Raw genomic sequence first — 25116 nt, forward strand, 5'->3', positions numbered from 1 at the left:
CAATCAACCACTAATCACAGCTCACTTATCCACTTCCTGTGTTCAACTTACAGTTAAAACCAAATTGGATTCACCGGCACGTAGAACGCCAACCACACCGCCTCCCTCGTTGAGTTCGGAATTAATGGATGCCTCGCTGACTTCTAGCTCAAGCACAATCGTTGACGAGTCAATATCGTTGAGTGGCACGAGTCCGGGTGGCGGCATAGTCGTTCCAATGGCGGTGACTGCCGCCGTTGTTAAGCCGCTAAGTGCAACGGATTCGCCAACGAAACGCAAAGTGGAAATGCAAGTGGCGGCGTCTGCGCAATCAGCGCCTGTCACACCGCAGCATCAGAATCATTCAATGCAACAACAGCAGCAACAACAACAACAGCATCAGCATTTAAACTATGCGCATTCGAACTCGAGTAATGGGAGTAATAACGGGAGTAATGGCTCATCGCCCGACCAAGAAGATGCCATGATGGAGCATTATCAACAGATTGCTGGCGCACAAAATGGCAAAAACGACGAGAAGTCCAACAAAAATTTGGGCAACATACAAACCTATCGGTTAGTAGCGCGATTATAAAACTGAAACAATTTTTGCTTCTTGAACAGCTGGGTCCGTTGTTGTCGTTGTAGCGGCAGAATTTTGCCGAGTTGACGGTCCTTGACCGGATAAAAATCCGGGTCCGTTGCGGCTACGTAGAGCCGACTGTCGTGGGAACGGTTAGCTAGGTCCGTCCAATCGTCTGTCTGTCTATATTATATTATATCTACCCGAACTTCTCCCACTGTCGTGTGAACGGTTAGCTAGGCCCGTCTAATCGTCTGTCTGTTTATAATATATAATATCTACCCGAACATCTCCCTCAGTTTTTGAGATATCGATGGTTTGCACACATCGTTTTGTCCCAAATATTGTTCGAATTCTGTACAAGTTCCACAAGGAGAAATATGACATAAATTTAAAAATTTTTGAGTATTAATTTCTAAATCCCCAGATCCTTTGAGCTTTTCCCGATAACTTTCCGCTTTTATTCTCACAACAGTAGGGATAAGATAAGTGGTCATCGACGTCATCTAACGGAAGGCCCAAGAAACACGCTATTTCAACGGCGTCGGACCAAAGGGAGAGGGGTGTTAGATGAGTGGGGTTGGAGGGCATGCAAAGAGGTGGCCAGTGTCATGCGGAGACTCATTGTACGCTGGACATATGGATATGTCGGGGTCTATTCTGGATAAGTAGGACTTTACCTGCTACAGTATCCAGAACGAAGCTGGGCAAGGGTCGGCTTTACTTTTTCCTTAGCATAAATATTTTTAATCTAACGGCTCTGTTTCTAAAATCCAAAACTGTTTAAATTTTTTTGATCCATCGACACATCAAATATAATTTTAGTAAACCAAATTCTCTTTCTTCCAGTGAATACAAAGAGGCACTCAAGCAGCAACGAAATTTAGAAGTCTCCAGTGTTTACAAAATCAAAAATAACCAAAAAATGCTGTACGACATGAGCGAGGCCTCGAATGCCTTGAATTCGATAGTGGGCAATATGTCACACCATGAAGAACTCAATGGTGGTGGCAGCGATAATGGCTGCAACGAAATGATACGAATTGTGAACGGTGCCAATAATATGCCACAACCGAAATCGATAATGAAGAATGGCGGTGGCGGTGGAGGAGGAGGTATGGGTGTTGGAATTGGTGTAGGTGTTGTTGGCAGCAATGGTGGACTAAATATGCTAAATGGCATGATGAATGGTGTTAATGGTGGTGGTGGTGTTGTTGTTGGTGACGCTGGCAGCGATTACTGTGTTGTAATACCAAAGAAACCGGTACAAAAAGTGACGCCGTCACGGAATACCGAATTAATGTCGTCGCTGGCGACGTCAAAGCAAATACAACCAGTCACAGCTAATGCAACAGCAGAGGAGTTGGAAAAAATGCTGTTATTACAACAGCAGCAACAACAACAACAGCTGTCACAACAGCAGCAACAAGTTCTGAACGGTGATTGCATGGGTTATGTGAAACCCAATAGTCCAATGAAAACGCTTAATGGTGTCGGCACCGGTGGTGGCGTGGTCGGTGTTGGCATACTTGCGAATAATAATAAAATTCCTTCAATCGGTGGTCTCAAATCGCCTGTGAGTGGCACAAATAAGTTGGGTACGGCGAAAACGCATCGGTAAGTAACTCGTGATTTTCTTATTTGCTAAAAAATACTGTTGATTTGCTTTTACTTATGCAATAGCACTGTCACCTGGAATCATGACATACCAGCGGAAAAACTTAGCTTTACCATGCGTCGCGAATTCGATCGACAGCGTGAGGAGACTGAACTAATGACTCAACTGCGGAGTGTAAGTACACGGATGTTAATTCAATTATTTCTAGAATTTGTAGAATTTAGTGTTGGGTATCATATTGAAATTCTTCGAAAATGTAGGCAATTTCTGTTTTTATTTTATTGAACTCTCTTTTAAAACCTAGAAATAGTATAATATCCTTCACAAACAAAAAAGTTTCCAAACAAGAACTTGATCGTTTATATGGCAGCTATATGCTATAGTGGTCCGATATGAAAAAATTGTTAGGAGATTGTAGAGCAGCTCTGGATAGTGATCCATGTCAAATGTAGTCGTCAGATATCGGCGGTTGGGACAAATGAGCAGATGAGTAGGGTTAGCTGGGCATTCCAAGAGATGGTTAAAGAGTCATGCGGGTACTCGTTGGATGCCGCACATATATTTGGTATGTCGGGGTCGATTCTGGGTAAGTAGCAGCTCATCATCTTCAATGGGTGGTGGTTTGACTCCAAGTACGCCATTCACTGAGGGAGCAGGTGAAGGCGGTCTGAAGGTGTGGTCGGCTTATTACCTAATGTCGTCGACGTAGTTAAAAAAAGACCTCTTGAGGTTATTAGGAGGCGGTTCCGCTTCCAGCACGCAACTGCTGGAATGGTTTCTGCGAAAACACCTCAGCAGAAACTGCTTGGAGGGGAGTTAATTATGCTCTGTAAAAGGGACCATATGGGCCTCACTGTGTAGATGATCGATTGGAAACATTAAGAGGCATTCCGTTGTAGATCGTGTTCTGGCATGTTTAAAGCTTCCTCGTCTGCATTTTACTGCCTCCAGGTGACTATATTGGTGTAGTGTGGCTTAGGACCGGCCGTCCGATTGCCTTCTATGTTGCCAACAGTGTTTCATTGCTTTGGCGATAATGACGGTCGCATGAGGAGTGTAGAAGCACAGACTATCAAAAGTCACAATTAAAATTTTAGGACAGTGTGAATATGACCGCTGTAGATTTAGTGAGAGAGAGTGTTCAGTTCCGCGCAGAGAGGAAGTGAGAGCTTACACTTCCTTCATAGTCCAACTTTTCAAGCCTGGAGGGAACGTAGATTTTTCGAAGTCCTCAAGTATCGTTGTGTGGTTGACTGTGTCAAAGGCTTTTGAGAAGTCCAACGCTACGTCGTCTTATCGTAGGGCGTTTTATGGTCGAGGCTATGAATTCTCGGGGCGTTTATGACCCTAAGTGCTGTTTTGGTGCCGTGTACTTTACGGAAACCATGCTGGTGGTTTGCTAGGCTCGATTGGTGAGTGTAAGTTGGGAGTATCAAGGCCTCAAGTGTCTTCACTACTGGGGAAAGGAGAGTTATAGGGGCTAGCTGACCTAACAAACCTTGCTAGGTTTCATACCATTTTTTATAGACTCTATTGTCTAAATTTTTATGATCCCTATATCATTATATTTAATTTTACTCATACTTTTCATTACAACTTTTAGATTTTGAACTTAAAATTAATTAACTCAATTTTCCACATTTTCAGATCATTGAAACACGTCTCAAAATGACACTACCCGAAGATATAGCATCCGCCTTAACCGATGGCGTTATTCTATGTCATTTAGCTAATTATGTGCGTCCACGTTCGGTTGCCAGCATACATGTGCCATCGCCTGGTGTCGTAAGTCGAAACAGCTCCACAATCACATTTCAAAATGTTTTTAACGATATATTATATTTTTGCAGTCGAAATTGACAATGGCGCGTTGTCGCAGAAATGTCGATAATTTTCTGGAAGCTTGTCGCAGAATCGGCGTAGATGAGGTGAGTCTAATGAAGCTATATTATAGTACTACTAACACCTTATGAGCTCTGTGTGGGCAAATAGTTTAATAGCTTGGGAATGACATGCTGAATTTTTTTATTGGAACCGAGTGAGAAAATACTGAAAATAAAAGCATTTATGAATTTAGTTACATCGAACCGAATATTTGGAACGAAAAAAACCATTTATATTTAGTTTTACTTTTAAGACAAGATTAATCATGCGCATAAAAATATGTTATGACAAAGGCTTGTTCATTCGGAAACATTCGGTAAATTTATGCCAATGGGGCTGTGTGCTAAACAAGAAAAACGTTAATTTCAGCTGCACCGAAACTATAGTACCCTTGAAAGGTGTATTTCTTCTATCATAAAAAAATATAAAAAGACCTTTATCTTGATTTTGATTGGTCGGTGTGTAATCGTGGTCCGATCTGAACAACATGTTTGGAGATTGTACCGCTACCATAGACAACAATAATTTATACCAAATTTCGGGCAGGTATCTTGTGAAATGATGAAGTTTTTCATACAAGAGCCTGATTTGGATCGATCAGTTTGTATGACAACTATATGTTATAGTGGGCCGATCTGAACAACATGTTCAGAGATTGTAGTGTTGCCTTAGCTAATAATCTATACCAAATTTCTTGAAGTTACCTTGTCAAATAAGAAAGGTTTCTATACAAGAGCTTGATTTGGATCGGTCAGTTTGTATGACAGCTATATCCTATAGTGGTCCGATCTAACAATATGTGCAGAGATTGTACCGTTGCCTTAGCTAATAATCTATACCAAATTTCCTGAAGTTACCTTGTCAAATAAGAAAGGTTTCTATACAAGAACTTGATTTGTATCGACCAGTTTGTATGACAGCTATATCCTATAGTTGTCCGATCTGAACAAATTGTTCTGAGATGGTAGTGTAGCTTTCGATAATAAACTGTGTAAAATTTTGTGAAGATATATTGTCAAATAAAAAAGTTTTCCATAAAAGAACTAGATTTGGACCGATCAGTTTGTATGGCAGCTGTATACTATAGTGGTCCGATTTGAACAATATGTGCAGAGATTGTACCGTTGCCTTAGCCAATAATCTATACCAAATTTCGTGAAGTTACCTTGTCAAATAAAAAAGTTTTCCTTACAAGAACTAACACGTGTCCACTTTTTTCTTTTTGAAAGGACGTTTTGAAAGCCATAAACCAAGTTATTCTCAAGCTATATATCTCATTTTAACATTTTATAAACTAACATGTATTGAAAATATGTACATATTTGTATATACTTATGAGTGCACCATGTAAAATCCCTCACATTCCCCATGACCCCCCCGATAAGAAACAAACATACATACCTCATTAAATTATTAATTTGTCTAAAACGGTCTAAATGCAAACAAAAAATCTGTTATTGGTGTTGGTTGCAGGAGTTGATTTGCTCCTGTGCAGACATTGTGCCCCCCACCGACGACGGATCCAACAACAGCAACAGCAATAACAACAAAAATTCCATAAATAACAATGAACCCCAACAAATCCAAAATATGCCAAATATAAATGAACAAAATGACAACTCACAAACGCTACCGAATCCATCGGCTGTTTTGAAAACGGTTTCAGCGCTAATCGCCTTGGATTATAATCCACATCATCAGAATATACGCAATTTGCAACAACAATACGAGTTGAAGTTGAAATTGCAAAGGCAGCAGGAGAAATTGAAGCAACAGCAACAACAAGAAGACGAAGATGAAGTCCAAGAAGTAAAAAGCGCAAAATGCCAAGAACAACAAAATAAGCAGGCGCAAACAACTTTCGATTTTCAACGCCGTTGCGTTTTGTCACAGGATGGGCGCGGTGGCGATGGCGCCTTTGAGCACGAATATGAGCACCAACTCACTGCAACCTGCACCAAAGAACAGATGATGCAGCCAACCTTGCATACGCTTGCAAGCCTAGACAATTCCACATTTAATTTGAGTGCCAAGTGTCATTTCGATGTGACCGTGCTCACGAATGGACACGGTGTTGGAAGTGGTGTTCGCGGCGGTAGTGCGGGTGTTGGTGTTGATGAAACAGTGAATACGAAAGATTTTGACAGTGATGATATTGACGAAGGCGTCGGTGCGGAAGAGGAGGAGCGCGATGAATTTGATGCTTCGGCCAACGGTGAACATTACGGTGGACAAAGTCACAGCAAACAAAAGTCGCAGCAGCAGCGCAGCAATAATCATAATGTTGTCGATTTTTTTCGTCATGCCAAGTTGAAAACATTTCAAAAGATTAAATTCAACCTACTCTCCTCGTCGTCGGGTGCCACCTCGTGCATCAACTATGGGCACGTGAACAACAGTCAGTGCATGCTGCAAACCATTGTGGAGACGGAAAGTGAAGTCATTGGCGGTGGTGGCGGGGGTACGGATAGCGACAGCAAAGGCAGCAACAACAACAGCGGAGGTGGAGGGGGTGGCGCTTACCAGCTGATCAACGAGAAGCCAACATTCAACGAGGAGCTCAAACTGAAGGTGGAAAGCCGTGCCATAGACGGAGCGGGCAACAAATACAAGTTATATGATTTAGCAACACTGCAAAAGAAAACACCTACCGTGGAGGTAGAAGAAGCGTTACCGATTGTCTCGAAACGTATTGAATTCTTCGAACACTCATCTGCTTGCAAAGCAAACTCAAGCACAACCTCATTAAATAATAGTCTAAATGGCAGCCTTAACAGCAGCAACAAATCAAAATCCTCAAACACAACAACAGCTACAACAACTGCAGCAGCAACATCGTCCACAGCGACAAAACCCAGCAATAACAGCATTTTCAGCATCTATCGCGTGGTCGATGTGAACGATGGCAAGTCGGTCAACAGCGCCAAACTCTTGCATAACAGTAATGTGGCTGGCGGTCTTGCAACAGCCGAGGAGGCAGGCACTTCTTACCTGTTGAAGCATGATTCGCATGTGCTTACCATCATTCTATCGTGTGTCTTCATTGTAACATTTTTGCTGTTGGTCTTCTTTCCATTGCCTGGATAGGAGACGCGTCACCGGGAATTGTTGTATGCCACATTGCTTTATAGAGCTTAAGTGTAGATTTAGTGCGGTGGAAAATGCTACTACTGCAAGCGTAGTTGTGGGAGTTGCGGTTAACTTTAAGTTTAATCTAATTGTTTTTTATCAAAATGGCACATCAAGTGCTAATTGAGCCCGATAGGGCTGCACTCCTACTTAATGTATACCTATTTTTGTTTTTTTTTGAGGTTATGTCGCTTATAAATTTAAGTAACGCGTTTTTCATATTTAAGGCTGCAAAAATTGAAGTTTTTTTTATAAGTATTTATGGGTTTAAAGCCGCCTCCAGCTTAAGAGATTTGTTGCAAGAAGTATACTACATTACATTTTATAATTATGAAAAATTCTATTATTAATTTAAGATTTTCTAAAAAGCAAATTTTTTCATAAAGAGTAAGAATTCATTATTTAAAATGATTTTATTTAATTTATTAAAAGAAAAGTTATAAAAAGTAAAGTTAAAATTTATAAATATTATTGTTTAAAAAAAATTAATTCTTGTTCTTGATTGAAAATTCGTATTTTCAATTCCGCTAAATAATTTTATAACTTATGCCATTTTCTATAACCATTTGTTTAAGATTGTATATTATTATTACTTAAGTGATTAAGCATAATTGTAAAATATATATATAACCTAACTTTTTTTTATTAAAATTTGAATACGTAAACTTTTTAACATATTTATTTTCTAAAATTGAATTTATTTTGCTATGGCTGCTAAGTTGTAACATAAGTTAGTTCATATATTTTACTATTTATTTAACTTACTTAGTATCCACACTTAAACAGTAACATAACCTTCAAATAATATTCACATAACGATTTTCTAAAACTGAATTTATTACTCTGCTTGCTAAGTTTAGCATATACATATATTATATATTAGTATTTATTTAATTTACCTAGTATCCATACTTATAAAGTAACATAACCTTAAAATAATTTTTAAAACTTGAAATATTCTGTATATAAAGCCAAAAAATGTTCTCTTAACTAGAATTTATAACCGTCAGCTTGAAGTTCAAAATATTTAGTTACCTAAATTTATGTGGAAATATTTAATTAATTTGGATTTGTATTTACTTTAAAATGGTATTCTAGTCTAGAAGCATGAAAGTCAGGGTGTCGTAAAAAATGCGATAAAAAAGTTTAGAGATTTCAAAAACTAGCAATTGACGTAGTGCAGCTCTCAAAATATTGGCACATGACCAACCCACGATCCTCCGGACAAACTGCAACCGAAAAATAAAAAAGTCATAAATCTATAATAAAGTCGCAATATCTGGAACTGCTTAAAAGTTTGAAAAAAATTACAAAATGGCTACTGCCTGAAAGAATGCACTTTTTTGAAGGTTTCGATTTAATATTAAAAATTGAAATTTGGTAATATGGCTAGTTCCGGGCATAGACAAGTCTATATAGAAGAATATCTTAAATTTTCAGCTCAATTCGGTTCAGTAGAACCTGAGAAATCGTTGGTATCGCTTTGAAATAGACAGCTTTGAGAAAAAACGCGCATACATTTTTAAGCCAAGACTATACCGGTCAGCTTGAACGTCACTAAAACGGTTATAACTTTGAAAATAATTTGAATTTTTAAAAATCCTTTTTTTTTGAGATATTTTTGAATATCTAAACTGTCAAATTAGGCAAGAAAATTATTTTTAAATATTTTAAAATTTCTAGACTTGAATACCGCCTTAAAACAGTTTTTTTTTTACCGATTTTGTAGTATTCAGTATTTCAAAATATTTGTTTCGAAAATTTTTGGAACTTCGAAAATTAAAAAAAAAATTATTTTCAGATATTTTAAAATTTCTAGACTAGAATACCTCCTTAAGACATTTTTTATACCGAGTTTGTAGTATTCAATATTTCAAAATATTTGTTTCGAAAAATTTTTCGAACTTTGAAAATTAAAAAAATATATATTTTTACACATTTTAACATTTCGAGACTAGAATACCTCCTTAAAACATTTTTTATACCGAGTTCATAGTATGCACTATATTTATTTTGAGAAATTTTTCGAACTTCGAAATATTTTGTGAGCATGATGGATAGCACATTTGTACCGTTTTCAAGACTTTTTCCTTCCAAATATTTAACCAACTAAGTCGTGGCATATTATTATTGAAAAATATTCCTCAAAAATATGTTCACTCTTCCAACAAAGACTCCAAAGTTTATGCATTTTAGTAAAACCAAAGTTGAATGTATAAATTAAAATAGCATTCTTTATTATTAGTCTACCAAATAGCTAATAGTTTATAGCGTTTATAACATCACTATACTTTGAAAATAAGCTGCCTGTTTACCTAGCTGGAAATAACTAAGTACTACATATGTATATAAACAGGCTTGTCTTGTTTTTATTACAACAAAATATTGAGTCTTGAGTAAAGTGGCTGAAGTTAAAAGAGTTGAAAAAATTTACAAATTTTTACTGTTAATATTTTTAATATTTTTTTTTTGGATATTTAAAATAGATTTGTATTCCTGAAGTTAAAAAAATTTAAATAATTTAGACTTACAATTTTTAATAATTTTTGTAAATATTTTGTATATTTAAAATTAATTTTAATTCCTTATAATTTTTACATTTCGGATGTGGGGAATATTATAGGCTATTATATAATGTTTTTAATAGTTATTATTATTTTCATATGACTATTTATTTAAAATATTTCAAACCCGCATACAACCATAATTTTGTGAGTACATTCAGCTAGCATATACTAGAGAGTAGAATAACAGTTACATATGTATGTACATATGTACATATATGCTAGTTTGAAGACAGTCCGGTCCACATAGTCGGAACAGACCTAGATTTTTATCCGTTAAAGAACTCTCAGCAGCATTTCTCAAAATAATTGCGGCATAAATTCTGCCGCTGCAACAACAACTATCAGGATTCTAATATTTTTTTAGTTACTATACTTCTTACAATTGTTTTGCAGGCTAAATTTCATACCAATAATTTTGTAAAGTAAATAGTATTAACAGCTATAAATATCTCTTAAATTAAAATGTGTTATAAATTGAAGTTACAACTATAAATTTTATATTATAATATATATATACATATATAATATTTTATTATAATATATTTCTTTAAGCATATTATACATATATTATACATACTTTTTATAAACAACATTTATCTGAGCAGAGGCTGCATTTTTGCATAACTGTACTTAAAAGTGCATTTCGTAATGAAACGAAAACCAAATTATTTGCATAGACTTGAAAATCGAAGTTTTTTATATTTACTTTTTACAATTTAACGTTTTCTATGCTTTATATTAAAAAACTTTAAATTAAAAACCGTTATGTTTAGTGCTTTCTTTGATAAAAAAAAATGATATGTAATTTTTTACGACTTATGAAAACCAAAAGGCGAATTGATGTAATCAAAAAGAAATAAAAACATTCAATCATTTTATATATGAATACATACATATGTATGTATATGTATATAAGAATTTATACAAAAATTTAAATCGCCTTAAAAGTTATCTAGTATAAGCGATCGAGCAAAAATTCGTATGAATATTTATTGGCTTCAAATATTGCATACTTTTAAGCGCAGGACACAATATCCGAACAGGTTATATGTATAACTAGATTTTCATGTTTTCAAGGAACCTGTTGGTCACATTTGTTGTTTTATTATTTTTAGTCCTTTTTTTAATTAAATGCGCTAACCTTGCAATCCTTTTAGCGTTTTTAACGCATTTTTTATTTTATTTTACAAATAATGAATTTATTATTTTTAGTTTATAACGTATTTTTTTAAGTTTTTAACATATTTTTTGTATTTTGTTTTAATATTTAACATTTTCTTTTAATTTTTGAAATACAAGTTTTTTTAATTATTTTTTATTCTGATTTTATTTTCCTTTTTGATTTTTTAACATATTTTATTTATTAATTTTTAATATTTTTTTTAATATTTAACAATTTTATTTTATTATTTTTTACAAATAATGTATTTGTTCTAAATTTATATCTTGTCACTTTTGAGTTTTGAACATATTTTTTAGATTTTGTGTTACTTTTGTTTTAAATTTTTAATTTTTGAAATTTTTTTAATATTTGCATTCTGATAATATTTTTGTTTTTAATTTTTAACATATTTTATTAATTAATTTTTAAAATTTTTGGTTTTTTTTTTTTCAAATATTTAAAAATATTTTTTATTATTTTTTATAATTTTTAACAATGTATTTTTTATTTTTTTTACAAATAATGTATTTTTTCTTAACTTATCACGTATTGCTTTTAAGTTTTTAACATATTTTTTGGATTCTGTTTTAACTTTGGTTGAACTTTTTAATTTTTGATATATTGTATTTTTGAATTTTATTTTGATTATACTTTTGTTTTTAATTTTTAACATTTTAATTTTAATATCTGTTTGTTTTATTTTTTAAATTTAACATATTTCTTATTTTAATTTTTTAGTTTTTTTTAACCTATTTTTATTATTATTATTTTTATGTTTTTTTTTATTTTAACAAATTGTTTTTTAAAGTATTTTTAACAAAGTTTTTAATATATTTGTGGGATTTTGTTTTTATTTTTTGACTTTGTTTAAATTAATTTTTTGAATATGTTTTATTCTCATTATATTTTTTTTTAGGTTTTTAACATATTTACCTTTAAATTTTTTTTTATAATTTTTTAATATGCATACATAGTTTGTTTTTTGAATTCTATAACATTTTTTAACATAATTTTTTGTTTTTTTCTTCGATTTTATAACATTTTAAAAAACTTTTTTTTGACATTTTTTTTGTAAATTTTTGCAACCTTCTTTAGCTTTCTAGCACTTTTTTTCATTATTTTCGCGTATTTCAATATATTACAAACCGAGTGTATAATCAAAGGACTTAAGTGTATATTTTGCACAATATCTATTCCAGTTCTGCAAAGGAACTCTAAACTTAATTATATTTAACAAGCTTTCTTACAAAATCGCTAAATAAATTTTAATTGAATTTCTCAATTAAAAATAAAATTTATAAAAATAAAAATTCTTTTAAAAGCGCACTAAATTCCATAATTTCAATTCATTTATAAAACTTGCCAAAATAAATGCTCAACTTGCCGTCATCTGTATTAATTTTCCTAACAAATTAAGACTTAACAAGAACTGAAAAAAACTTACCTACCCACCACTTTGTTTATACAAATAATGCTGCTTAACGAAAGACTTTATATTAAAAATATTTTTTTCATGCGCATAAACGTTGACTGAAAATTTTAATGGAAATAATATTTTCTATAAAAAAAAGTTTCTAAAAAAATAAAAATGTTTGATAAAAATTAATAAAAAATCAAAATATTAATGATTTCTGATAAATTTAATGGAAATAATATTTTTTTTATAAATAACATTTTTTTTTTAAACGTTACTGAAGAAATAATAATTTTTGATAAAAATTAATAAAAAATCAAATTATTAATGATTCCTGAAAATTTAATGGAAAAAATATTTTTTATAAAATACCTTATTGAAAATGAAAAACGTATTGAAAAAATATTTGATAAAAAATATCATAAAAAAAGTATTTACGAATTCTGAAAATTTTATTGAACATAATGTTTTTTTACAAAAAAAAAAGTTATTAAAAATAATAATTTTTGACAAAAAATAACAAAAATAAAAGTATTTGTGATTTTTGAAAATTTTAATGGAAATAATATTTTTTTACAAAAAACTTAATTGAAAATATAATAATACTACATATTTGATAAAAAAGAAAATTTTGAGAAAATTTATCAAAAAAATAATAATTTTTGATAAAAAATAATAAAAAGTAAAATAATTTATGATTTTTAAAAATTGTAATGGAGATAATATTATTTTTTATAAAAAAACGTTATTGAAAAAATAATAATACATATTTGATAAAAATAAAATTATTTTGTTTTGAAAAAAATTATGATTTTTATGAAAAAAAATTAGTAATTTGTGGTGAAAAAACATTTAATTTTTGATAAAATTATTATTATTATAATTTGTATTGAAACAATTTTTTTTTGAAAAAAAAATGACAAAATAATATTTATTGAAAAAAAGGTAATGATAAAAAATCGTAGTTTTTTTTTTAAGAAAAATTATTTGTATTGAATTTTTTATCAAAGAATCTTTCGAAAAGCAACCAATTAGCGCTTAACAACCTTTATAGCACATATTTAATGCGATGCATTGCATTTAATTACCTTAACAACGAACTAATTACTTGTACCATTACCCTAATGAATTACTCGTAAACCAATTATTATACAATAACTATGCGGAACTTGAATTTAATCTGCTAATGATATGCTTGAGTTTAAATATTTATACATACCGCTTACACATATAATACATATATACCCACTATATACATATGTATGTATATGAAAACGAAAATGCGAATAATTCTAGTAGCTAGCAAGCAACTGCTTTAATAAATTATTGCTAACTTAATTTAAAACCAATAATTTATAAACACACTATAATTAAGCGAAAACCAAAAATTCAAAAAAACAATTTAAATCTGCATTGTTGAAACATGCGAAGCCTCGGTCGGTTAATTTGCGCGTTATTTTAGGGTTAGAAAGCGAAAACGTTAAATCAGCGCATTGAAAAGTTTAATTTAAGCAAAATATTGTAAAGCATTCACACCTGCAGCTACATACAGACACACGCGTGTGTACCGATTGGCGTTTAGGTTAGTGAGTTGAGAGCGGCGTAGTTAAGCATTAAGAGCGTTTTGTAGTTGTTAGTATGAATTAATCGATGGAAATTTATTACATGAAATGCAAGCAGGGACTAAACGGTGGCCAAGTTATTGTAAACTGAAATTATGCAGTAATAGATGACAACAACAAAAATTGAATTTATAAAAAAAAGAATTATTCACTAAACATATAAAACATATTAAACGATGAAATGACTTCGAAGCGTGTGCAAGAAGCGTAGTTATGTAGTACGTATGCAATTTAAATGACATGGTTGCCATGTAGCACAAAACAAAAGTGCAGCGCGCACAAATCATAACGGTTGTTTGGTATTTTAAACCAACTTGCATCGATATATGCAATGAAAATTAAAAGTGAATTTTATATATATATGTACATTCTTACTGTTTTTTATACCCTTTTGTAATGGAAATATGTACTATGTGTATTTACATATATAGACTATGTAGTCGACAAGCGAACCGAAAAGAAATTTTAGTTCAAAATTTTCTACAAATTTTTTTATTGTAAATGTGAATGTAATTTGGTTTGGTAAGCAAAAATTAGTGAGTTTTTAAAGATTTTCAGCTTATTTCAATATCAACAAGTACTGCATAATTATATACATACATATTTGTGTTCATATAGGAAGGAAGCATATCGTCATCTAAAATGTAAAATAACGTAACGTCACTTTTCATAAGTTTACAGGCGAAAGAAAAACGTTAAAATAGAAACCACTCGTATTGAAACCAAATTTTGAGTTTTGGTTATAAAATGGTTATATGTTGGTTATCATACACTTATATTAAAACAAAATTTTTGTTGTTTTGGTTTGAAATGGTTATATGTATGGGTTATTAGAACTGATAGCGAGTTTTTTTTTTTGATGTACGTTCTTTTGCATTTTAGGTGACGATATGTCAAATTGATAGTTTTGCGTTAGACAGTTCGATTTAAATATTAGCTATTGTTTTTATGGCTAAATAAATGAATTTTTAATTATAAAAAATGCTATGTAGCGTATTTAATATATTTTTTTGTAAATAGATATTATTCGGAAAAACCTTTTATTAATTTTTTTTGCGAAATTTAGTTATAAAAACGGCATATTCAGACTTAAAAATAATAAAAATACTATAATTCAATGAAAATTACTACAAAAAAATAATAAAAAAAATTAATTAATCTTCAATTTTTAAAAAATTATTTCCTTCAACCAAAAAATAATATATTAAAATTTTCCAGCATAATTCCAGAAATTGAACTAATTCTAATTACTTAAGGGAATATTCAGGTCTAGACGCCTACATAAGATAAAGAAATAAAAAAAACATTTTTGCTATAAAATTTTGTTTAATATAAATTTTTGCTATAAAATTTTTTTATATGATTTTTATTGATATTTAAAGAATATAAAAAAACTTACAAAACAAAATCCAAAAATCGTCGATTTACCGTCCGGTGTAGTAAGCGCCGCAAAAACAAAAAAAAAAAACAAACACGGTGTGCTCCTGGTTTTCATGATTCCAACCCTTGTAGAGAACTAAAGCAAACAAGTTGAAACAGTTATTCAATAGTAGTGATGTTGCTATCGGATTGACCATAAATTAATAAAAACATATTTCCTTCAACCAAAAAATATTATATCAAAATTTTCCATTATTTGAACGAATTCTAATTACTTAAGGGAGAATTCAGGTGTAGACGCCTAAATTTTGAGCATTTTTCAAACTTAGATAAAAAATTAAAAAAAAAATTACTATAAAATTAATTTTTGTGTAAAAACTACTATACAATTTTTTACTATAAATTTTGTCTGTAAAATTTTACTATAAAATTTTTTTACTATAATTTTTTGCTATAAAATTTTTATATGATTTTTATTGACATGTAAAGATTATAAAAAAACTTACAAAACAAAATCCAAAATCGTCGATTTACCGTTCGGTGGAGTGAAGGCCGCAAAAAAACAAAAAAACGGTGCCTCTTGATTGACGTGATTTCAACCCTTGTAGTGTTCTAAAACAAACAAATTAAAAGAGTTCTTCAATAGTAACGATGTTGCTATCGGATTGACCTGCGCCAAAGAAAAAAAAATCACAGAATGAGGTCGACTTTACATCCTTTTTTGACCTACTCAAAGAAAAAAAAATCACAAAATTAAGTCGACCTGAAAAAAATTTACTTCCTTTTTTTGACGTTTTCGATTTTTTTTTTATTTAAAATTAAAATTTTTTAAAATCTGAGACAGGGAGATGTATTTGAAATTTCGAAAGAATCGGATAAGTAAATCTTGAGATATCATGTCAAATTCGGTTTCGAGAAAAATGCGTTCAAAGTAAAAATGCGTTAAAGTTAAAAATTATTATATGAAAACAAAAATATCGATTTTTTTTTTAATTTTTAGACCAGAATACCCTGTTTAAATGTATATATAGTTGCCAACTTTACGTACGTAGAAAAATCGACACTTTGATTAAAGGTGCTTTTGACATTTTATGCTCCGTTTTGAGAGTTTGAGGAGTTTTGAACCGCAATTTTTTTCACAGTGCAATTTTTCACTAATTTTCCTAGACATATGAACATAAGCAAATATTTCTGTATATATCCAGTACCATGATGCGAAATTTTCCTACAGTTTATTTGGTTACCTTTTCGAGAACTTACACTTTTTCTATTTTCAATAAATTCTAAATCATTAATTTTGAAAAATAATTCGTAAACAGTGCCTTAGATTGATTGAAGTGAGATGAGCGCAACAGCAAACACACTACCGAAACAGGGAGAGTCATAGCAGAAATGATAGAGAGAGAGAGAGTGTCTGTTAGCGCTAACATAAGAGCAATATAAAAATGCAGCTGCAAAGTCAGAAAAACTGCAACTAACTTAAATACCTATTTGAAAGAGAGTTTCAATTTTAACAGTCTAACGAATTACATTTTCAAGCGAAAGAAAACCAAAAATAATTTCGAAGTTTTTTTTACTCTAAACTAAATCCAAACAGCAACCAAACAAGCGTTATGATTTGTACTGCGTCCAGCAAAATAAATATATAAATCTATTTTCATACGAACTATTCACTAGTATACTTTTTCACATATATACTATAATATACCCTTTATAACTATGAGAAAACTATACACTAACATTCCTGAAATCTAATTTGCTTCGAAACGAAAATTTTGCTAAAAACTATACCTATACTAAAGAATAATTACAAAAACATGTATTATTATTAAAGCGAGCGAAACGAACGTATACTAAACTGTAACTAGTTTAAAAAATGAATGAAAAATGAGTATTTAATTACTGAATTACGGAAACGATTGTGTCGAAAGAAATTTATATAAAAACATACACACACATATGTTTGTCAAAGCTTCCAAGCTGGTTTAGCGTTAGCACTCATTGCTAGGAAATCACTTTATCCATACCCAAGTGCATATATACCAATTTACTTAAGCACACACACACACACACACATAAAAACAAATGCAACGCTGCATTTTTAAGCATATTTACATGCAAACCAATGTACGTGCATATAAATCACAGTAACACCAACCAAAATGCATTTATTGTAATCATTTGCTAATATGAAATAAATAAATAGCAACAACAATAACAACATATTTATTGTACTGAATAAAATTGAATATATGATTAACTTTTGATAAGAAACGACTTTTTGTTGATTTTAATTTTAGCTTGAGAAGCATAAAGTCGCGGGAATATAATGGGTCTGGAGGGAGGTTTGAAATTTTTGACGTAAAATTTTTTCTTAAATCAATTAAAATGTATATAATTTAAAACCAAGTGTATATAAAATTATTTCAACCAGAATATTTGCAATGATTTTTGTGCATTATTGTAACGATTTTAATTAAAAATAATTTTTATATTGATTAATTTTTTATTTTATTTTTATTTTTTTAAATTTTCTAATAGTGTATTCGTTTTACAGTTGAAAGTAGTAAACGCCCAAAAGAGGTTGTTACGGACGAATACATCAAAAAAATCCACAAATGTATCGTATCGTTCACGAGTATTTAGGTATAAGCAAGCTCTGCGCTAATTGGGTCTCGCGCGATCTCAATTTTGACGAAAAACAACGACGAGTTGTTGATTCGGAGCCGTGTTTGGAGATGTTCAACGGTTTCATCATTTCACTTCGAAGTCCAATCAAGGACTGCACGTGATGAGCTTGCTTTAAAGCGTTGAAAAATGCAACAGGTGTCTGGCAAGGTTATGGCGCCTGTATTTTGGGATGTTTATGGGGTAGTTTTTTTGACTACCTGAAAAGGAGAGACTATCAGTGATCAGTGACTATTACATAGCGTCATTGGACTGTTTGGGGGGAATTTAATTTTTATTTTTGATATTTTTTGTGCAAAATTGCTTTTTCTCCAGGGCATTGCAAAGTGTCACAAGCCCATGAATTCGGCTTTGAATTGCTTTCGCATCCACCGTATTCTTTAGATCTGGCCTCCATCAACTATTACCTTTTAGCAAATCTCAAAATAATGCTGGCTGGGAAGAAATTTTCGTCAAATGAAGAGATGATTGGCGGAACTGAGGCCTATTTTGATAAAAAAAACGATTTTTGCCAAAAAAATGTGTTTTAGTATGGTAGGATGGAGACTTAACAAAATTAAAAAAAATTAAATAAATTAATAAAATACAGTTTTCTTTAGCCCTAGCTTACATTGCAGTTTCCAGCATGATAATTTAATTATTCCATAGAAATTATAGGAGTTGGTTATCCTTTTCTGTCTCCTCTCATTACAGAACCTCATCTGCTGCGCTGCCGATGTGCTAGAAGGCAAGGGAGCGGTGCAAGTAGCCATAACAGTTGGTGAACTCTTCCGTCTGCACGCTAACGGTGCCACAGGCAACGGCACAGGAGCCGGCAGCGTGTCGTCGAAGTCACCGACGAGAGCCACACGCGCCACATTATCACCATCGCCGGTTGTCTAAACGAAATGCAAAGGCAAAAGTGTAGTAAAATGAGAAAGAAAAAAAGCTTTTAACGAAAAAATAACGCGAAATGTTAATGAAAAGTGTTTGAAAAGTTGCGAAAAGTGTTTGCTTGTGCGAAAAGAAGTGAAGATACAAATGCATGCGGTAGCTTCACTCCTCAAGCCAACAGCGCACGAACTTTTCCGCAAACCAAAATTTTATTGAAAGTGAAAATTTGAAATAATGAAATTTTTGCAAAATTACAAAATCGACGACGTTGCTAAGGAGGTTCCTCGACAAATGAGAGTTGTGAATGTGGATTTTTTATGTCAAGAAATTCATTGAAAACGCTGCGTGGCGAGCAAGTAGGATAGAGTTATTTTTATAGTTACCAAAAAGTTTAACATGCAGGTGTTTAATTAAGGTATGTACACACACACATACATACATATATATATTACTATGATGTATTTTGAATTTTTGTAGAATTTGTTGAATATTTTAAGTAAGTGACAGACTGTTAAAGAATATTATCGAAATTTTTTTTTAGAAATTATTTTATTGTACATACAACGGACAAAGTACCGCTACACATATATAAGCATACAAAACTAATACAAACATACAAAATGATATACACCGTTAAGTACATTACATACATACATACATACTTATTATTACTAAGTTTTAAGTAAATACATTATGAATAGTCCTTGTACTGAAGCAAATGGAAAACAAATACCAAAAAAACACTGTTGTCACCTTTTCATCGATAATGTTAAACACTTTGCACATTGTTTTCGCCATTGTGTTATGTAATATTCATTTACATTTGCCTCACTACTTACGTATATGTACATATGTATTCAAATGCATATACAAACCAAACATACATACCTACAATTTAAGCTGTGTTTACGGATTTCACTAGTTTGCAACATAAAAGTCACTAATTTAGTTATTAGAAATTATTGTGAAACTTTTTATATTATTTATTTGTGAAACAAAGAGTGAAACACACACACATTTTTTTAAGCTTAGTTTAGCGCGTCAATTACACGCATTTAAGTAAACGAATTAATATTAATGATATAGATGATATTTAGCAATATAAGAAGCATTTTGAAAAGCGTTAGGGGTATTCACAGTGTTGCTTGCTTTGCCTAGTTGTTTGAAAACGTGCATATGCTAACGTACCAATGAGCTGCAATGCATTTTGTTGTTGCAAAAACTTGCTAAAGCTTGATTGGCGGTATGCTGCTTGAAATTCTCAACTAATTTATTCAAAAGTAGACACAAGAGATTTATTGTTTTGGTGAAAAAAATATATTCGTTTTTTATTTTCAAATTTGTTGCGCACTGATTATAAAATATTAATTGAAGATCTCTAAATACGAAAAAAAAAACATTTTTGTTTTAAATTTTTTTTTTGCAAACCAAAAAAATAATTATTATAGTTTTTCGCGATAATTTTACAAACCTTTTAAAATTAATGATATTAAAATTAAAAAACTCTGAACTGAAGTTTTTTACATCTACAAGAAAACAAATATTTTTAATATATATTTTTTCTATATTTTTAATATTTATTTTTTTATAAATATACTTTTATTCGAAATTTTTAAAAAAAATATTTATATTTTTTTTTTAGATATTTGTTTTAGTTTTTTTTCCAAATTTCCGAACCCAAAAAATATATTTATATACTTTTTTCCAGTAATTTTACGAAATTTTAAAATTAATGTCAGTCATGTTAAAAAATGTGAATAAAACATGCCTAAATACGAAAACTAAATTCAGAGTAACTTAAAAAAATAATTTAAGATTAATATCACTTGGTTAAAAAAAAAATTAATTGAAAATCTTTAAATGCTAAAAAAAATATTCTTTTTGAATAGCCTTTCTCACTTGCATGCCAAAAAAATATATAATAAAATTATATAAATCCGAAAACAATATCCAATAAATTACGAACGATTATTTTTTTTTAAAATTAATTTTTTGGCGTATTTAAAAAAAAAATATATTTTTATATGCTATATAAAAACTTAAATTATCATATTTTTGTATTGAATCATATTCAAAAAATTAATTAAAAATATTTATTGGAAATATTTTCCGAAAACAATATTTTTTTTTGTTAAAAATTTTTCTTTAACTCGCAAACCCCCACAAAAAGAAATAAATATATTTTTTTAAAGTAAAATTAAAAAAATATGTATATTCTTCTTTGATTTAATAATTTCAATTACATTTTTTAATCTGAATAATTTGGGATAATCTTAAAAAAATTATAAACAAAAATATATAGGTATATGGTATATTTTTGTTCGCAAGTAAAAAATATTATAAAAAAATTAATTTATTATGAAAATTTTTAATGGTGAAAATTTTGAAATTAAAACATTCAGTTTAATTAATGCGACTTAAAGATGTTTAAATCCACAAAAAATTTAATTAAAGTTAATTAGTTAATATTTTATTTTAATATAAATTTTTTTAATTTTTTTTCTTACCTTCAAACCAACAAAAATATATTAAACTTTTCTTTCGAGTAACTTAAATGTTAATAAAAACTTGTTTAATTCGACAAAATATTTAAATTATTTTAAATTTTTTATTTTTTCTCATTTGCAAACAAACATAAAAAGTAGGTTTTATCATTTTTTGTCGAGTAAATTTACAAAAGTTTTAAAATGATATCATCTAGAATAAAAAATGTTAAAAACATTTTTTTTTAATTCGACAAAATATTTTCTTTTATTCTTCACACTTGCAAACCAAAAATTATATATTTTTTAATTATTATTTTATTACAAATATATATTTTTTTTATTAAAATAATGTTTTTGCAAACCAACCAAATTTTTTTATTAAAATTAAAATATATATTAAAAAATATATATATTTTTTATTTAATTTAAAAAAATATTAAGTGTGAAAAATAAAAGAAAATATTTTGTCGTATACGTATTAAAAAATAAATGTGTTTAACGTTGTTAAATCTGGATGATATTATTTTTTAATATATACATACATATGTATGTATACATGTTTTTCGGATGATTTTATAAAAATTTTAAAACTAATATTATCAAGGTTGATAAATGTGAATTAAAAATTTTTAAATTCATAATTTTTTTAGTAATAGTTTTACTCACTTCCCAGCAAAAATATACCATTCTTAACATTTGTTTTACGTTTAACTCTATAATTTGTAAGATTATCAGAAATTATTCAATTTAAAAATTTGAATTAAAGATCATTAAATCAAATAAAAAAATATATTTTTTTAAATTACAGTTTTTAATATTTTTGTTTTTAAATTTTTATACTTTTATTTTTTGTTTTACTTAAAAATTTTTTTATTATTAAATTTTTTATTTTCTTTATTTTCTATTTTCTTTATTTTTTATTTTTTTATTTTTTATTTTTTTTTTTTATTTAAATATTTTTCTGTTTTAATTCTAATATTTTTTCACGTGTAATTTTCTACAAATTTTTTTTTAATTTTTTTTGTTTTTACAAAATTTTCAAAAATATTTTTAATTCTAAAACAAAGTCGCCTTTACATTAGGCCTTGCTTATTTCACCTAAGAAATATGTCTATATGCCAGTTTTTAATCAACTAGGTTAAAAAAGTAAGTTCTGTGAATACCCCAACAATGATGTTGCATTTGTCACAAACACGAACACAAAAGTGTCAGAATTTACTATTTATTATTAACTTTTACTATCACTAACCAAATCTCCTTTTATAAATGAGCCCACCTTTACAAAAACATCTATACCTTTATATACATACATATTTATATTTACAGTGCGTTTCATTGTTATAGAACAAGTGTGTCTTTTGAGGTATGACTGTTAGGAAAATTTTGAGAAACAGTTTTTGAAAATATGAAAAAGTGCCGTTGTTTATTCTCGCTTATTTTGGCAACATTTTTGCTGAGTGTTTTCTTTTATTTGAGTTTAAGTAAAGCTTTTGTCTCCCAACCAATACGTGTTCCCCAATTATAACTGATTAGCATCGGTCAAGAGCTGGGCATGAGTCATCAAAAATTCATTTCAATTTCAATAAAAAAAAAATTCAATAAAAATACCGCAAGACTTTTTTGACAACCTAATATTATCCTTTTGAAAAGTTCTCTGTTTTTTTGTTTTATTTGTTTGGTTTTACCTATAATTACATTGGAGCTTATTAAATCACCCTTTAGAGTTTTGAACGGAAAATGTTACTCACTTCATTCCATCCTCAAAGACATATTTTGGAGAGGTCCGAAATCTCAAAAAATGTTTTTTGGAAAACTCCGCAATCCTGAATCTCTGCATTTTTCTTTATATTTTAACTGGCCCAATTAAATTCCCATTTCTCTCTTTTGATAATAGACGTTATTCAAAAAAGAATTTAAGAAAACTTAAATATCAAATGACAGGTTAAATCTGTCCAATTTTATTTTATTTAGTGTACCACTTTAATTTCCATTTTTCCCATTCGATAACACAATTTATCTCAAAAAGAAGTAAAAAAACCTTTTAAATTGAAAAACAAGTTTCACCTTTCGAACCCCATCGAGGTCAGTCAGCTTTCTCATACTTGCCAGCAAAAAACTGGGCTCATTCTAATGTCGCGGAGTTAAACGACGAACAAAAGCATTAAATAATTCTTAAAAACCCGCATAAACTATCGATTTGCTCATCTTTGTCATACCACAGATGCCAATTTAGTGCAGCTGAAGACCGATTCTCTTGCATAAGAAATAATATCGCAGCTCTCAAAATCAGAAAACTCTGTCATGCTCAAAATTGCAGGTAGTGTCCTGCCTCTTGCCAACCTTAAACTCAATAAAAGTGGAATTCAGCGAATTATTACCAAAATTTAAGGAGCATAAACAACGGTATTTTTCCATATTTCTCTAAATTTTAAAATGTGCTTCCCAAAATTTTCCTAGCATTCATAACTCAAAGCACCTTATTTGTTCAATAAATATGAAGCATACCCTCATACAACTATTTATAATCACATCACTTGCTTATTATTTCATATTTCTCGTTCTTTCATTATTCCATATTTCTTTCATTATTTCACATTTCTCATTCTTCTCACAACTGCCTCACCAGCCCATTTTATTTATTTATTCCATGTCGCCACTTCTCCTCCATCTGCTATCATATCCATCACCGGTTTTTAGTTACTATCTATTAGCCAACCTCTAGCTGCCCAAAAATCTTATTATTTTCCACCTTTTCGCTCAACAAAGTCGCAATGACACACTTTAACTTACGAAAGTATAGCTCGATATATTCGAAAATGCAAAATAAATTAATTAAATATAAATAGCAAAGCCGAATGTCTCATTGAGTAGTGTTTTAGTATATATTTATGCATAGTCTTAAGCAAACGTAGCGATTTTTTGCATGCAAACCAATTGTATTGTGAACGTTAATCAATAAAATCTCGTCATTATAAAAGAAAATTTATTTAATTACCAATAAATAAGCGAATTCGTAGAAAATAAAAGTGAACTATGCATAAATATCGATTATTGCAAGCAAACGAATTATTCAGAAGTGTCAAATGTTAATAAAGCGAAATGTAAAATCTAACGAAATTCAGAGTAAATTTGTTGTTTTTTTCTATCTTCGTCGTGTTTAATTAAACTAAAACAATTTGTGTGAAGGTATCGTTATTTAATATTATCGTTTTCAAAATCATTGCTTCCTTTTATGCGACAAATTTTAACGGTCTCAGCTGCTTCCAAAAACGAAAAAAAACGATCGATTAGTTCAGCGGTCATTGCGGCGTGTCGGTAAAAAATTTCGCTTCGGAAGTCTTGATGAACAGTGTCTATTCCAATCAATTATTATACATATTTTTCTAACAAATCAGTTAGATTTTTCACAAAAATCGACTTCGAAATCGTTCAATGACTTCGTAAATGTTAGTTTGACTGGTCGTTTATGTAACTAGACTTCACGCGCACTCAAATAAATTATCGTAAATTATGTGTAGGTGGAAAAACCTCCCCGTCCTTCGCTTTTGCAGTTCTCTTTTGTAAAAATCTCTCTAATTTAGTTGTGTCTTGATAAACTTACTCTAAAATAACGTTACTGACAGCTTTTGCTCCTATTAGCATAGCAGTCTTAATGTTACCAAACTTATGGAAAGTCAAATATGTATTTAACGGCTGATTCAAGCAGACGTTTCAATAGTCCATTTTTGACA

General features: G+C 30.1%; 1 protein-coding gene across 2 annotated transcripts in view; it reads left to right on the top strand.

Moving 5' to 3' along the window:
- LOC126753673 (uncharacterized) overlaps nt 1-7559 on the top strand; it is a 48528-nt gene extending 40969 nt beyond the window's left edge. For both annotated transcript variants that reach the window (XM_050465343.1, XM_050465342.1), the window contains exons 6-11: nt 54-555; nt 1412-2179; nt 2246-2354; nt 3828-3965; nt 4031-4108; nt 5538-7559. In XM_050465343.1, coding sequence (XP_050321300.1) covers nt 54-555; nt 1412-2179; nt 2246-2354; nt 3828-3965; nt 4031-4108; nt 5538-7151 — 3209 coding nt within the window. In that variant the 3' untranslated portion in view covers nt 7152-7559. The remainder of the gene's footprint in view (nt 1-53; nt 556-1411; nt 2180-2245; nt 2355-3827; nt 3966-4030; nt 4109-5537) is intronic.
- The last annotated feature ends 17557 nt before the right edge of the window (nt 7560-25116 follow it).

This window comes from Bactrocera neohumeralis, chromosome 3 (genome assembly GCF_024586455.1).
Source record: "Bactrocera neohumeralis isolate Rockhampton chromosome 3, APGP_CSIRO_Bneo_wtdbg2-racon-allhic-juicebox.fasta_v2, whole genome shotgun sequence".
NCBI lineage: Eukaryota > Metazoa > Arthropoda > Insecta > Diptera > Tephritidae > Bactrocera > Bactrocera neohumeralis.